The sequence below is a fragment of the Perissodus microlepis genome, chromosome 5 (assembly GCF_051167445.1).
Source record: "Perissodus microlepis isolate ML-2025 ecotype Zambia chromosome 5, ASM5116744v1, whole genome shotgun sequence".
In the NCBI taxonomy this organism is placed as follows: domain Eukaryota; kingdom Metazoa; phylum Chordata; class Actinopteri; order Cichliformes; family Cichlidae; genus Perissodus; species Perissodus microlepis.
The window spans coordinates 35,728,953-35,745,263 of record NC_140465.1 but is presented as its reverse complement, the minus strand read 5'-3'; the positions used below and the strand labels follow the sequence as shown (position 1 = coordinate 35,745,263).

The window sequence follows — 16,311 nt, the reverse complement described above, 5'->3', positions numbered from 1 at the left end:
AGAGAAGGAAGACAGGATAAAGACATGCTGTGGAAGAGAGACAGAGGTTAATAACAGATATGATTCAATGCAGAGAGGTCTGTTAATACATACTGAGTGAGAAAGGTGACTGGAAAGGAAAAACTCAATGCATCATGGGAATCCCCCGGCAGCCTACGTCTATTGCAGCATAACTAAGGGAGGATTCAGGGTCACCTGGTCCAGCCCTAACTATATGCTTTAGCAAAAAGGAAAGTTTTAAGCCTAATCTTAAAAGTAGAGATAGTTTCTGTCTCCCGAATCCAAACTGGAAGCTGGTTCCACAGAAGAGGGGCCTGAAAACTGAAGGCTCTGCCTCCCATTCTACTTTTAAATACTCTAGGAACAACAAGTAGGCCTGCAGAGCGAGAGCGAAGTGCTCTAATAGGGTGATATGGTACTACAAGGTCATTAAGATAAGATGGGGCCTGATTATTTAAGACCTCGTATGTGAGGAGCAGGATTTTGAATTCAATTCTGGATTTAACAGGAAGCCAATGAAGGGAAGCCAAAACAGGAGAAATCTGCTCTCTCCTTCTAGTCCCTGTCAGTACTCTTGCTGCAGCATTTTGGATTAGCTGAAGGCTTTTCAGTGAGTTTTTTGGACATCCTGATAATAATGAATTACAGTCGTCCAGCCTGGAAGTAATAAATGCATGAACTAGTTTTTCAGCGTCACTCTGAGACAGGATATTTCTAATTTTAGAGATGTTGCGCAAATGGAAGAAAGCAGTCTTACATATTTGTTTAATATGTGCGTTGAAGGACATGTCCTGGTCAAAAATGACTCCAAGGTTCCTCACAGCGTTACTGGAGGCCAAGGTAATGCCATCCAGAGTATGAATCTGGTTAGATACCATATTTCTAAGATTTTCAGGGCCGAGTACAATAACCTCAGTTTGATCTGAATTAAGAAGCAGAAAGTTAGCGGTATCAAATTAAGTTTCTGATACTGTGACGTTCACTCTGGCTGACCCGCCTCACGTCCTTCACTCGAGCGCGGTGTTGGCCGACTGCCCGCTACCGGATCCGCTATGAAAAACAAACATCATCCACCATCACCAGTTCTGACTGGGATTGAAATGTGAGCTGTGGCCAAACTTCAATCAGTCAAACTGTATTTACATAACCTGTTTCCATGGAAACAGAAATACGAGCGCGTCTCAACTGTGGCTAGCTGCTAACAGCTAGTAGTTTCTTTACAGCTTAGCAGCTTAAAAAAAGAACATGAACAGAAAACACTGAAGTAAAATGAAGTAAAGACCAAAGAGTGAGCTTTACACGAGACCTCTTTAATGTCAGAGCGCGCTGGCCCGGCTGAGGCAGGTAAACGTGGCTTCTGGGGCGTTTTTTTACCAGATGTGTCCCGTCACCGATGTCAAACAAACAGAGGAGAAGAGAAGAGCGACACCGCTACCTGAATTCACTAAAATAACAAACAGACGAGTCCAGTTTCAGAGCCCACCAGGAGTTATGTGTTACCAGACACCCCGATCTCATTACCAGGAAATTCGCACACGTCGCAGCCTCTGTGGGTAAAGTTTGATTCAGGGCCTGAACTTAAAATTGGTGCCCCAAACAAGTTTTTCAATGATTTTTCTCGCACTCGTGCAAACCTGCATTTTTGTTACTTAACATTTTATTGGAAAATAAAGTGTCTGCCTTGGAAAGCCTGCTGTACAGCTCCCATGTATGTACGAGGAGTATCCTGATGATTAAGTACCAAAAGTTTTTTATTAAGGAGTCATATAACTAATGCTCACAACCACAAACCACAAATAATTACAAAGAAGACTCTGAGCTAAAAGCTAAACGATGAACAGCCTGTGACCTTTTTCAGAAGGCTGCTCGTTTCCAGAACTAGTTGGAGGATAAAATGAGGAGCACTCTCACCCTTAGAGCCTTTTCTCGTTTAAAACTGAAGCATTAAAATGCTCTGTTAAAACTAAGATGATAATATATGCATAATGTAACGAATATAAAGATTTTGATCACATAAATGGACTGTAATAAAGTAATTTTGCATGATCCACGCTTCAAAATAATCCCTGTATATGTTCTGCGGGCCTTTTGTGGAGTTTGTCCCGGTCTGAAATAAACCATTTTAGCTCGTCTGCCTTTAAGCCAGCTCTCTTCTGATTGGCTTTTCCTTATAAATGGAGGGTTCAAACATCAGGTGTGTGTGGGGCTTGCAGGTGAAAGTGCCGTATAAGGATATCCTCTCTCTTTGACGTCAGACTGATCCAAGAGTAGAAAAAAACATGTCAAACTGAGCATTTGGAGCAAACTTCAGATTAACCATCCACATGCTGACGTTATTATTAGGAACTCGTGTTTAATGTTAGCGTCACTATTCAAACAGGACATACAAAGGAAATTAAAGACAATCATTACTGGTCCAACATAAATTTGATACAAAGTCATCCTGAAAATCTAGTTGTAGTCTTTAATGACTGAGCACAGGAGAGAAAACACACACACACACACACACACACAGAAACTGTATCATCAAAGGTAAAGACGACATACAGCCATTAATGTTTCATTTTGTAGTTTTCTCATTCCTATATATATTTGGTCTTTTCTCATTTTACAGTTTAATTGTTTGTTGTCATTATTTTTTAATCTCTGAGTTATTGAATGGCTTTAAATATTAAATATGGTTTCCCTCGTTAGTTTTATAGACGCGAGTAGTTTGAAACACATGCCAGCATATTTCTCTGAACTATAAAATCTTCTTGTTATTTCAGTAAATTGCAGAATGTTTTTCTTTGATGCCTCCTGGGAGATGGATAATGTGAGATTTCTGCTCTTTAGTTCGCTGCAAATGTGTGTGTGTCCAAAAAACCCTGAAAAATGTGTTCACGTTCCGCTGGGAGGCACGAAAAGAGCGGCAGTTTCCTGTGCAAATGGAGAACAAGGCGGCCCTCACCGGCTCCGTGGCCAAGGTGTCGGGCTGGCTGTGGTTTGGTTTCTGTCATCTACAGACCTCCTTTCATTTGAGTCCAAACTCTGAACACGTGAGCGGTGCGATGGCCCGCTCCCCGGGGTCGCCTCTAAGTGTTAGCATGTGCTAAGTGAGGCGATGTGTTGCAGCTTGTGTGCGTGTACGGTGATGCTGCGCGCTGAAACAGAGGGATCACTGTGCTCCAGTCAAGAAACTGTCAGCACACCATTGTGTGCGTCTCCTCGGGGGAAATCATGCATTTGGACACTCAAACACATTTGTGTTGTTTTGAAAAAGAACCTTTATGTGACCTTTCAAATTGATCATTTGTAGTTTGTGTTTATTTTCACAGCTTTTGAATCTTTAACTGTCACGGCCCCTTTTCTTATTTTTTATTGGAATTCTGTCATTTTTCACGTGTTTCCTCTGCCCTGCTTTCAGTTCACTTCCTGTTTTATTTTGGTTATTTCCCCTCCTTCTCTCACCTGCCCTCATCAGAGTCTAATTGAATTCACCTGTTCCCTTCTCTCCCTGGTCTGTGCTGAGTCTCTGTGCAGGTGTGCAGTGCTGTCCTCTCTGTTGTGTTTGATTGTGACTCCTCAGCCTGCCTGTGCTTTGTTTTGTTTTTTGTGGGGTGAAATTTCATGTTTCTGTGATTTCACTGAACTTTTCAATTCAGTTTTATTTATACAGCTCCAAATCACAACAACAGTCGCCTCAAGGTGCTTTATATTGTAAGGTAGACCCTACAATTATACATACAGAGAAAAACCCAACAATCATATGACCCCCTATGAGCAAGCACTTTGGTGACAGTGGGAAGGAAAAACTCCCTTTTAACAGGAAGAAACCTCCAGCAGAACCAGGCTCAGGGAGGGGCGGGGCCATCTGCTGTGATTGGTTGGGGTGAGAGAAAGAAGACAGGATAAAGACATGCTGTGGAAGAGCGACAGAGATTAATAACAGATATGATTCAGCAGAGAGGTCTGTTAACACATAGTGAGTGAATAAGAAACACCCAGTGCATCATGGGAATCCCCCAGCAGCCTACACCTATAATAACCTATGTAATAACTAAGGGATCCAGCCCTAACTCTATGATAATCAATACAATGTGTTTGACTCCACCAGATGTGCGGCAGCTGTTTGTCTTTACTTCGACCTCACGGTCGTTCATCAGCCTGTTAAACAAAAACGAGTCGAGGACTCTGCAAAGAGCACAGCTTTGTTTGTTTGCCTTTACGTTTTCTTCTGGATAGACTCCAACATGCAGCATGATGCAGTTCAGCTCCATCCACCTGCGTCCAGCTTCTGTTGATGTGGTTGGATCTCAAACAAACTGAGACTTGAGCTGACACCATTCTGAGTGTGTCGGTGCAGTTTTTGAGTTTTGTGTTACTGCAGCAGCTGATTCACAGAAATAAAGTTCAGTGCGGAGAGGCGAGAATGTCGAGAAGAGAAGACGGTGATTTCTCAGGAGCTGAATTTAAAGGTCAACGTCTCAGACTTTGAGTAAAATCAAGAAGAAATGAACTGGACAGAGAACAGGAAGGAACTTTCCTCTGCAGATGGCTAATGTTAAAGAGATAAGATGCAGAAATTCTGACTAATCAAGGCGTTGTTTCAGAACACGCCAGCGTCCTTCAGGAAAATAAGAACATAGTTGTGGTAAATATTGAATTTTTGGGCCACTGCTGCAACTATTTATATCAATAATCCTTGAAATATGCTGCACATATGTGCCAGAGAGTTTCATAACCACAATATTACTGCACTGAGTTATTGACTGGAATAACAATGCTAAGAACATTCTGTCTTCATTTTAAATAAGTTACATTGAGCAAAGGTTTTCTCAGAGATGTTTAGATTGTGAGTTTTATCTTTTTACCTCCACACGTTAACCTTCCTGATGAACTGTGATATGGATGCTGTGGCTGTCAGGCCGGTCGGTGATGCTGCCAGACTTCCTGTCAGAGTTCAGCAGAGAACCAGATGTTTTCAGCGTGACGTGAGAAACACCCCTCAGCTGACACACACCAGGTTGTGCTCCATGAAAGCACACATGCACGTGTAATCCCTGTCCACAGTGTCCTCAAGTGTGCGTTTGTCTGATCTTTGCCGCCGTGTTGTATGTGAGGTGTTTTTGGTTCTGTGATAGTCGGGAAGACACGATGCAGAGCAGGCAGGCCGCTCGGGCAGACGAGGAATCCTGCGAGTTCTTATCTAACCGCCATGTTTTTATCTGCGAGCGTTAACAAAACTCGGCCTCTCCCCCGTCTCGGCATCGGCGGGGTCACCGTCTCTGTGGGAAATTAATTCAGTGTTTTCAAGGAGCTCAAAGAGCTTGAGGGGTGAAAATGATTTAATCATACTAAAAATGTGTGACTAATGATTCTCTTTGGACTCTCTCCTCATCCACTCTCCTTTCTGACTGTTATTTGTGTCCTTTCCTAGTGGACACTTCAGCAGGAATGCAGCTTCAGCCGGAGTTTGAACGGACGGAGGTGCAGGAAGTGTTAGATTCATTCATCCTGATTTGCCTTTTGAGAATCGAGTTTCTCTGAGATACGTGAGCTTCAACAGCCGCGGGGGAATTTTAACGTTAATGCAACCCATGCAGTTTATATTAAAGTGAAAACTGCTCCAAGATAACTGAAGGAAACAGTCCATGAAACACTTAACTGGTTTTTTGTTTTAATCTCCAGCTAAAGAACAAAGCTGCCTCTGCTTTTCACGAACACTTTTCACCCTTTTGTCCTGTTTTGAACTGTAACCGTTGCTTATGTCACTTTGGAGCCTTGGATACAAAAACAGAAACCCCGAAGAAGGAAACAGCCCGCTCATGAGTTTATATAAATGCAAAGATGGTAATTTAATACCAAATGATTGGTGTTGGTGGTTAAAACCCTGCCAGGAGACGCTCACAGAGCAGACTGCTGCAGGTCAGAGGAGTCTCCTGTATAAAGATGTTTGAACACTGTTGCTAAATTTAACCAAACACTTACTGTTGATGGATATCAAGGTGTTTTCATGCAAAGAGTATATTTTGAACTTTGTCGTGTATCCCTTTAAGTTACGAACGCTCTCTGACTCCCAGTAAAACTGCCAGAAGCGCCGCGTTTGATTGGTTGGCACAACTTCAACAATGTACCAGTCAGCAACCTGTCATTGCTGTTTGTGTGATACAAGTTTGTTTTTTAAATTCCTACACGCAGGAAAAGAAAATGTCACGTGTCAAATTCACAAAGAAGACAATTTAAACTTCCTCCTACTTTTCTATAGAAATAATGAATTTAGTAACTTCTTCTATCTTGGTTGTTAATGCACAAATGACTTTTTTAGGAAACCTGTGGCTCCACGCTGTAGAGCAAACTGATGCATTTAATGTGAAAAAGGCATTTCCAGAATAAGTTGGTCTAGAAAATGAACAAAATTTGCAAGAATATAAGGAAACACAACCCCACAGGACCCCAGAAGTGCTCACCCACCCTCCACCGCCCAGTGCTTAAATTAAAAAAACACATTATTGACTGAATTATGGTGACAGTAAATCAAACTTGGGGACTCTCCAGCATTTCCTGGAGATAAGGAGCATATTTTTATAATTTGTAGTCAGATTTATGGACGTTTATTCACACTCAACATTTTAAGATGATGATATTTTTTGGAATTATAAGATGCACTACATCTAAAGTATGTTTGTTTTGTCACTGTGTCCACAGATGACTGATTTATGACTCTAAGGTTCTTTACCTGCTTAATTTAACCCTTTTGTGAAAGATCCCAAACTTCCCAAATTCTGGGAATGTTCATCCTCTTTTTTCTTACATGATATTAAAACAAATATTTTTGCATTTTGACCTGTTTTTCAAAAAGGAAGTGGGACATTGGACAGATAATTCAGTAAAGATGGTGATGAATGGGATATTTGGAGCACTAAAAAGCATGTGATACAGTATTTGAGCATGCTGAGCGTGTGACTGCTGTCAGAGACCTTTGTGAATCTTCCCTGGATTCATTATAACTCGAGGAAAAGCTTTGAGCTATCGGTGCTGAAATTAAAAACAGAATTTTCTTGCATGGGCCAATAAATTAGCAATAAATCTAATGGGGGGGATTTACAGCCTGAGGACTGTTGGCCGTTGCTCTTTGGTTGCAGCTCCGTTGGACTCGGATCAAAGGTGGTTCCCCTGACGTCTGCTACACTGAACAGATGTAGTAGCTGTAAACAGACCTGACTTTCCTCTCCTACTAGGTGGTGTTTGCATCTGTCTGAACAGATCACACACGAGCATGGATGAATGTGTGAAAAATGTTTCTGTGTTTGTATTTCTGATGGCGAGATGCAGCACTGAACAGTTTAACCTCAGAGTTACACTCAGGATGCAAACTGATGGAGGAGACGTGAAATCACCAAATATGGAGGCGAACTCTGAGATTGTTTTTTTTCCATTTGACTTTTTAATGAAGCGTGAAAGCTCAGACTAACAGAGCGTCCTGCTGCGCTGCAGGCAGGGAGCAGAGCTGCACATGGCGTGATTTGATCCAACCTGCCCCACGGCTCCCTCGGGCCATTCTCTTATCGAGTGATCGAGGGCTTCCAACTCTGAGCGAGTTACTTACTGCACTAATGTGCCAAGACTGTATCCAAAACAAACTTATTACCTCTATTTTTAGTTTGTTTGATGAGGAAAAACGAATCACGCAGGGAGGTACGGCCCGAAACATAATACTAAAAAAATACTTCTTTAAGAAACGACTTGGACCTTTGATTTCAGCTCTTCTTACATGTTAAAATATATGACAAAAACTGAACAATGAAAGTCTCACAGATGATTCATTCTTACTTCAACCTAAAGATTAAGTTAATAACATCTTTAAAATTACTCGGTTACAGTTTTAACTGAGCTTGTTTTTTAGGGGTGCGTGAAAACGGAGCTCATGGAGAAACTTAAGGATACAAACCCCACTCGAGAGCCCTGCATGGATTCCTGTTACCTGTGAGCCACTGTGCCTGTAATTAGAATAATCGAGTCATTACCATTAATGCAGAAAGGTAAAATATATATTTGAGCCAAATTAGAATATTAACTTTAATTAGTAACTTTAATGCAGTGACTCACTTGAGGAGCAGTCACATGGAGATAAAATGTTTATTTTTTCAAAAAGGGAGCAAAATGTTTTATTAAAATTCTTCCTGAAGAAAGAAGTGAAGCAGGCGATGAAGCAGGCGATGAAGCAGGCGATGAAGCAGGCGATGAAGCAGGCGATGAAGCAGGCGATGAAGTCGAGCTCAGATCTCTGATCTCATTGCCACCTCACATCAGCTGATGGCTCATTTTCCAGTCGGAAAATTTCCAGTCTGTCTACAGCTGATGCACATCTGCAAGCCACTTTACAACCCACCTCCGTGCAGCTCCTCCCGTTCATGCTGTATGTGATTAATCAACATCATGTCTGTGTCACTATGGGGGCCCTTTATAGCTTTCTCTGCTGATGGAAACAACGATCTTAGACGCTATCTTGGGCCACGTGGGCCATGGTTTGGGTGCCTCGTGGTCACTGAGTTCCTGGCACTGAGAGGAGGCGGCAGCACCAGGACAGGGATCAGATGCTTTGTTTTGTTTTGTTAAGCAGGTAGCGCCCTGGGTCGCTCTCACTTCCTATAGCTGTCACCTCGTGTACATGAAGACAGATGGGAAAGGTCAGAAAAAGTCACTCTGGGTTTTCCCTGTATTTATTCAGACCACTGTCATCCTCACTGAGAGCTGCCTGCATCTAAAAACTCACTACTTCTAACTCACTTGTGGACATTGTTCTGCAGGAGAAGCATGTTGCACTTTGGATTTCAGCAACTTGCTAAATGTATAAATGAGTTCAGCAGGCTAGCAGAGGAAGCATGATCCTGAGCTTTGCTTTCAAACACAGGCCTGTTTTCTTTTCACTGCAGCTGAATGTAAAAATGCTCTCTGGGAGGCAGGCTCGTCCCTCCTGTGCTAACATGTCGTGTTTGGCTGAAGCAAGCATGTGTGCAAATCACGTTGCACCGCTCGCCAAGGTCTGAGCACACACGCACACTTTTAATGAAGCAAATCCAGTTTTAATCACCTCCCTGATTGCAGGCAATCAGCGTTCATCACAGGGAACGATCAATCACACGCACACACAGCTAAGCCACACACACAGATGTCACACAGGCTCGTATTCACTCTGACGCACTTTCACACTTATGCACCTCTCAGTGAAAATAAAATACTCCAGACTTTAGACTCGGTCTCTTCTGAACTTTTCACATACAACACAAAGTATAACAGCACTTTAAGTTATCTCTACCATGACCAACATTAAACTCAGTAATGATGTTTCAGTAATAAGATGATGATACTGCAAGGAGTGAGTTTGCTAAACGGATGCTTTTATCTTTTTATGTAATTCATTGTGATGTTGATCAAATCCGACTGCTCAGTTTATTGTTTGGCGTCTTGACTTTTTCTTAGTCACTTGAATCTTGAATCAACTTTTTTAAAGTAAAGCCAAAACTAAGAAAATATGACATTTTTATACGTTTTACCGCGAGGAAGAAATTTAACACTCCCACAGTGAGTAATCGTGCCTGTGAGCTCACTGTCCTGACGATAAAAGTTACTGCTGGTTAAATCGGGTAAAGAGAAAAAGATTGAATACATGTGAATAGGGATGGGTATCGTTTAGGTTTTATCCGATACCGGTGCCAAACCGGTACTTTTGAAACGGTGCCGGTGCTTAAACGGTGCTCAAACCGGTGCTTAAACAATGGAAAAAACACAAACTTTGTCCAAAAACCTCTCATGTTTAACTAGTTTTTTGTAAAAAGATAACAATGTTAGCCTTTTCTGCAGCTATGGGGCATATATGGTATCACTCTTGGCTGGAAGCAGCGCTTAAACAATGGAAAAAACACAAACTTTGTCCAAAAACCTCTCATGTTTAACTGTTTTCCACTTTTTCTTTGGTCATTTTAGCCTTTTTGGCCAGGGTGAAGGGAGCATCTGCCATCAAACAAGAAGACAGCCGCATGTAGCTACGACGGTGTTTGCTAGTTCACCTTACATGCATTAATGTAATAACGTGGTTAGCCTACTCAACGTAAATTACACACGAACAACATTAAGCGACTCACGCAGAGAAGAACGGCTGCTGCTGCATCATCATCATCATCATCATCATTTCTGCTACACTGGCAGGGCTAGGGGCCAGGACTCTCCTCTTCGGGTTTTTGGGGGATGTTGCTAACTCCGGGTCCGATAACAGGCACCACACCCGCAGTAGATGTGCACGGTGTGAGGTCTCGCAGCAAGCTATCAAATACGGTGCATTTTTCAGCTTTTAAAAAAACGCTATGCGTCGCCAGGTGTTTCATCGGATTTGAGGTGTTACCTCCTTTGACAGTATCACAGTATCAGCTTAAAGCACTTGTTGCAGGCTGCTGAGTTTGCATATTTTGCTGTGAAGTACAGCCAGACTTTTGACCGCTTTGCCTTGGGCGTTTTTAATCTGTAGGTCTGCTCTAAAAGAACGTACGTACCTGGCCCCGCCTACTATCCTCGGAAAGGTAAAATGATTGGCTAGAATCTAAAGTGTATCACAGCTCAGGAAAAAAAAGCACCGAAATGTGCGCTGCTTTTCGGTCTGGTTACTACCGTTTATGTGAGAACCGGTGCCGTCATGGCACCGGATACCGGGACCCATCCCTACATGTGAACCAGCTGTGCTGTTTCATGCTGGGACACACAGTCACAGTCAACTTCCACTGAATTGCTGCTTGAGAAGATTGCATAGCTGCAAAGATGGATTTGTTTTTTTGGGTTGATGGAGGCAGATGATCCACTGAGGTGACCCCTAAAGGGAGCAGCTGTAAGAAGGAGGAGATAACTTCACTGTCATTCAAGTAATCCACCAATCAGTGCGTGTCTGAACAGGATTTTGGTGCATTGGTACAAAATACAGCTGTAAAGAACTGTGGCACAGCTATGATGCAACAAAAGTGCGGTCCTGCATCATCAGTTTTTTAAAGGGGCTCTTTATTCGTTGTGTTCTTTTAGTCAGTTCTTTTACATTCAGTCATTCTTTTGGTTAGTTTTCATTTTAACACGACTTATACCTCCGTAGACGCATGATTGCACTGAACAGCGTGACAAACATGGTTTCACTTGTTGATGTGTGACTTACATTCGTCTTCTTGAGTCTTAATCTAACCTGAAACCAAGTGTGTAGGCAGATTTACGTCCCCGCAACATGTGTGTGCACATGGTACTTTTATATTAGCGATGAGGACGAAAGTGCTTTGAAGCATCTTAAATGGTTACACAGTTGCACAAGTCTGTACATCTGATCTACAAATAGAGTCAATGGATACATAATTTGGTGTAAAAACTCATGTGTGGCCAGTGCAGAAAGGACCAATTGACACTCTGACCTGGACTCACTAATCCTGACCTCGCTGACACACACACGCCAGTACACACTCACACGTGAATGGATTACCGAACCGGCCCTTTAAGCGCAGGCCCGGGGGGGCCGAGAGGTCAGAGGACCCCTGCAAAGAGCCTCTGTGTGAAGTAAGTGTTTGTAAAGTCACAGAGTTCAGTGAAAAGGCACAGAGGAGCACAACATAACCATAAAGAGACACAAAGTGACCTTAAAGAGGTGAGGACGACTACAACACGATGGAAAACAAAAAAAGGCTGTCTGCCATCATTGTGCAGTCGTTTTATCTTCAGCGCCTGTTGTGAAACATTTTTGGATGTTATGTGTCGCTTTGTGTTCTCATCTCTCTCTGTAGCTTTAGTAGGTTTTAGTAGTTTGGTGTCTTTGTGGTTATTTTGTATCTTTTTGTGGTCCCTTTTTCTTTGTTGTTGTATTTTCTAGCTTCATTGTCTCTGTGATCATTTTGTTTGTCAGTTCTTGCCTCTTCTTCGTCATTTCTCTGCATTTCCTTTTGTTATTTTTATTCTCTTTATTGTTATTTTATACTGGAGTCCATTTTTTAATAATCCATCCAAACTCACCCACAAACATACACATGGACTCACAATGAGTGGAATACAAAGCTTTACTTTATAAACCTCGAAGCTGTACTTGAATCAAGACGTGTCGAGGCTGTGACCTCTCGCCATCCAGCAGTCATGACTAATCCAGATCACCTCTGGCCAATCAGAAGCACTCAGCATTACCTCCGGACTGTGATTGAAAGGAAAAGCAACATTTAGGCATTTAACTGAATTACATCCAGACTCAGTGTAACTTTGACCGGTCCAATGCACTTATGGCCACTAATGAAGACAGACAGACAGACTGAATGAACCCATTCTTGCTTTTCTTCCAACCATTGGAAGTGATTTTAGTGCGGACGCTTCCTTGTTTTGTTTTGGGGGGTTTTCCAGGTGACTGCTGACTTTAAAACGGTGCAGGTCTGTTCAAGTTATCAGGAAAACAAAAGGAAAAGTTAAAGGGGAAGAACCTGGACGTGCAGCAGTCCTGTGTGACATAAAGCTTTTGGTTTTCTCTCTTCTTTGGTATTTCATGTCATATTTTCCATCGTGTCCCCCTGGGGGGGGAGTAACTTTTCTTCCATCGTGTGGTCTACTTCCCATCCCCACTTCACTTGATCGATGGGATCTCTCAGACTCGGAGGCAAATACCGCAGCTCTGTAAAATAAGAATCTACTTGCCTTTTTCCAGCTCAGCGTCTCAGCCCCTGCTGATATCTGTGGTGCTTCACTCTTACTGTAAAATCATTCACGGTGGTTATCGCTAGCAAAAAGTTTGAGAAATAATTGAATTATAAAAAACAGCTTTATACTAATCTGAAAATTCCCCAAATTTTAAGAGAGGAAAAAATCTACAGAGGCCTGTTTGCTCAGAATATGAGCTGATTTAAAATGTTAGCGCACGGCTAACAGTCTGGGTTAGTTTGATGGTGACCCGCTCTCGGCCCCTCAAGCTTTAAATGAGTTGATGACACATTTTTGTCTGTTTCTATGACACGTTTCATGTTCTTTTCCTTTAACCTCTATAAATCTGCCCACTTCAGTTACATGTGTGACGCCCTGAGGAGTCTCACAGCTGTGTGAGAGTGGATTATCTGAATGAGAAACGAGCTGTGAAGATCTCCTTTAGGAGCCTGAACAGATGTGGCTGTTACATCTGATTGCACACACAACTTTGCTGTGTGTGTGTGTGTGTGTGTGTGTGTGTGTGTGTGGGTGTGGGTGTTCAGTCTTTACTTGTATAAAAGTCCAGTTTCCACTTTGGATGTAAAAATATCAGGATCCTGCTCAGATGGATAAAATCTGTGTTTATAGTTTCAGGCTGTTTTTGCGCCTTTCGTCTCAGTTTCTGTATTTTTACCTGCAGTGTGTCTAATCCACCATTGTGCATATTATCCTAAAGTATGCCAGTCTGTGATTGGTCCTATTACGAGTCACGTCGAGGGTGATTTCCTGTGCAGAAGGAGAATTTTTCCGTTTTTTACCTCACAGCTGTGCCTCGAGTCTCACTCTGAGTTTTGTCAATTTCTTCATCAGACAAAGATGCAAAATAAACTGGAGGAACAATTAATCACAGAGGAAGACCTAAAGCAAAGTCTGCACCTTTTCTGGCTTTTTGTACTTGTAGGACTGAGGAATCACTTTCATTCATCACTCCTTTTATTATTTTTTCAATGGGGGGCTCAGTGAAACTCCTGAAGACTAAGCGTGATTAAAGGCTGTGTAAATAAACTTGACTACACGGCTCTAGAGTTGAGCCTTCCTCCATTCTTCAGCCCTTTCTCCTCTCTGTTTTCCACGCTTGATTAGCGAGCAGAAACTCTTGTGCGTCCCGTTAACCCGATGAAAGCGGCGTGATTGTCAGAGCGGTGATTTATTTCTTTTTAAATGTCCTCTGGTGCGGCTCAAGTGTAACAAATGTGCCGTGCTGCATTCAAAGCCGCGACTCTTTTGAGCCATTGGGACGCGCAATCAGCGTGTCCGCGCACACGCCGGACTGTGCTGCGCATCCGCAGTGTGGGGTCCGCTCTGACTCGCAGGCCGGGCCTGAATGCTGTGACGGTCTTGTTGAGTTTCACGGTTAGTTTCCTTCGTTCGTTCAAGCGATTGTTTGCAGCGCAGGCAGGTCGGTGCGGCGGGAAAACGAGGAGAATTTCAAGGTTAATTAGCTGCTTTTACTCCAGTTAATATTTGCAGCGTGAGGTCACAGACTTACCCACCGTGACCCTGATTCAAATGTGACGCAGGTGTTTGAATGAATAGAGGATCAGTTATGGAGCCGCCCCTGAAGGACTTTCTGTCCACGTTTAAACCCGAACTTTTAAAGACGTGTTCAACATTTTATTCTTGATGTTGCACTTTTTGCATTTCTATTTAAATTGTCTAACACATTATTGTTTTTATGATTTATACTTAGTGTTTTTTTACTTGTAACTGAATCATTTTTAATGCAATTGAATGTGTGCATTATGTGTAAGCACGAAGCACATAAGCTTGTATTTATTATTATTATAACTGCAGAGTCCTACTCTTGATGAGCCTGTAGTTTAACAACAGTGGGCTATAGTTGGAACTAAAAGTTGTTTTCATTGCTGTTTTATCCTCAGATTATCTTTTGTTCACAGGGATGATGTTAGTGGATGTTTTGCCCCAGCAGCACAAAGAGTTGTTTGTTTTGTTTTTGCTGTCAAATGACAGGAAACAGCACAAATGTGTCATCATGAAATCAGTTATTAGGCGGGCAAACGGCTAAATTAAACTCCACTGAGGAGCTTAAATGTGATTTAAATCATGAAATGTTGGGAAAACACTTTAAATTACAAAACTTGCACTATTAAGTTTCAGACTGCATTAGAATTATTGAATTATTTGTCATTTCTCTGTAGACGTGTTGCATGCTGGTGTGAACCTGAGTCCTCTTCGATCCAGTTTCACTCGCAGCTGTGGAAGTTTCAGGCTGACACACTTTACAGAGCAAACAGAGCCGAGAGGGTTTCAGGGTTGATTTGACCTGCTTGCTCAGGTCGTTTTCTGCCTGCTTTAGCAGCGACTCCCCAGAGACGAGCGCAGCGGCAGCCTGCAGCCTGCAGCCTGACTGATGACCTGATGCTGCGTGTGTGTCAGTGATGGCGAACGATTAGGAGAGATGTAGTCAATAAAACATATTTTATTCAAGTAGCAATACAAACTATATAACACTAATAAAATAAATCCATTCACAGTTTAATGGAGTTAAAATGCAGTTTTTCTGAGCATTATGGAAATCTCCAAACAGTTCACGCAGCTCTGGATGAGACGATGAACTTCAAAGTGAAAGGTTTTCACTGTTTTCACTCGATTATTGATGAAGTTAAAGACACGTCAAATGTTTTCAGTTAATGTGGCTTATTGTTACTCGCTCACACGTTTTATGTTAACTCAGCTTTCTTGATGATATCTTGCAGGATCTGCATTATTTTTGCCTTGCAAAATTTTAATAGGAGACGTTTGAAGCTCATTTTGCAGACGTCTGTGTTGTTGTTGTCATTTCAGTTGAAGGATGTGTGAATTATGGTGCATTATAATTAAAGGCAGTGAAATTAAAAAACACTTATGGCTGGTGAGAGCTGATGCTGGGTAAAGGCGCGTTTGATTGAACAGCCTCTCTCCTCCGTCTGTGTCAGATGTGAGGAACGGTTCAGCTGTCTTCTGGGAGGAGGGGGTCAGCGGTGGGTACCAGGCCCTGCTGTTAGACGAGGATAAAGGCTGGCTGCTGGTCGGAGGGAAAGACCACATCTACCTGCTGAAGTCTGACAGCTTGGATCAGCCCTCGCAGAAGGTAAAGACACAAAGATTCATTGTTGCTGTATCTTAGTTGCACATGTTCACCAACAGCCTACACATGCTGATCTGGATAGATTTCACTTTAATCGCTTCCTCTGGCACAGAAAGCAGCCACAGCTCTGGAGCCCAAATGATTATTTGATCTGGCAGAAAATCAGTTGGTAACGTTCGTAGTCGTTCGAGCTGTTTTGTTGCCGGCGTTGCTGATTGATGCTCGTTTCTTTCAGATCTACTGGCCGGCTGCCAGAGAGCATGTGGAGCACTGCAGGCTGGCTGGCAAAAGCCTGGAGGTAACACACTGAGCCAAAATATGAAGTAATCCTAAATATTAAACAATAAGCATATTTTAGTATGTGCACAGTTAGTGTGCATTTAGTTTTATCATACAAACAAACTCTAATCACAGTTTATCTGTACAGTAATAAATATCAGTTACTCTGGAGTTTTTGTTATCAGTGTTACAACGACTGGAATAAGTGAAGAATTACATTAGAC

The 16,311-nt window shown here is 42.3% G+C and overlaps 1 protein-coding gene across 2 annotated transcripts in view; it reads left to right on the top strand.

Annotated features, from left to right (window-relative positions):
• Nucleotides 1-16,311, top strand: part of LOC146387793 (semaphorin-3D) — a 101,909-nt gene that overhangs the window by 63,413 nt on the left and 22,185 nt on the right. For both annotated transcript variants that reach the window (XM_084929632.1, XM_084929633.1), the window contains exons 3-4: nucleotides 15,657-15,811; nucleotides 16,044-16,106. In XM_084929632.1, the coding sequence (XP_084785758.1) occupies nucleotides 15,657-15,811; nucleotides 16,044-16,106 (218 nt within the window). The remainder of the gene's footprint in view (nucleotides 1-15,656; nucleotides 15,812-16,043; nucleotides 16,107-16,311) is intronic.